General features: G+C 46.4%; 1 protein-coding gene across 1 annotated transcript in view; it reads right to left on the reverse strand.

Moving 5' to 3' along the window:
• Positions 1–4: 4 nt before the first annotated feature.
• LOC106876270 (uncharacterized) overlaps positions 5–414 on the reverse strand; it is a gene marked incomplete at its 3' end in the record, with an annotated part of 7915 nt that continues 7505 nt past the window's right edge. The window contains 1 exon segment of the mRNA XM_052972326.1: positions 5–414. This exon segment is cut by the window's right edge and continues 11 nt beyond it. Coding sequence (XP_052828286.1) covers positions 5–414 — 410 coding nt within the window.

Here is a 414-nt window from a genome sequence, read left to right on the forward strand (position 1 = left end):
CATCATCATCAAGATGATCTGGGATACCATCACCATCAGCATCTTCCTTGTAATCTGGGATACCATCACCATCACTGTCCCCTTCAAGGTGGTCTGGGATACCATCACCATCATCATCATCATCGAGATAATCTGGGATACCATCGCGATCAGCATCTTCCTTGTAATCTGGGATACCATCACCATCACTGTCCCCTTCAAGGTGGTCTGGAATACCATCACCGTCATCATCGTCATCAAGATAATCTGGGATACCATCACCATCAGCATCTTCCTTGTAATCTGGGATACCATCACCATCACTGTCCCCTTCGAGGTGGTCTGGGATACCATCACCGTCATCATCATCATCGAGATAATCTGGGATACCATCGCCATCAGCATCTTCTTTATAATCTGGGATTCCATCACCAT

This window comes from Octopus bimaculoides, chromosome 1 (assembly GCF_001194135.2).
Source record: "Octopus bimaculoides isolate UCB-OBI-ISO-001 chromosome 1, ASM119413v2, whole genome shotgun sequence".
Taxonomy (NCBI): domain Eukaryota; kingdom Metazoa; phylum Mollusca; class Cephalopoda; order Octopoda; family Octopodidae; genus Octopus; species Octopus bimaculoides.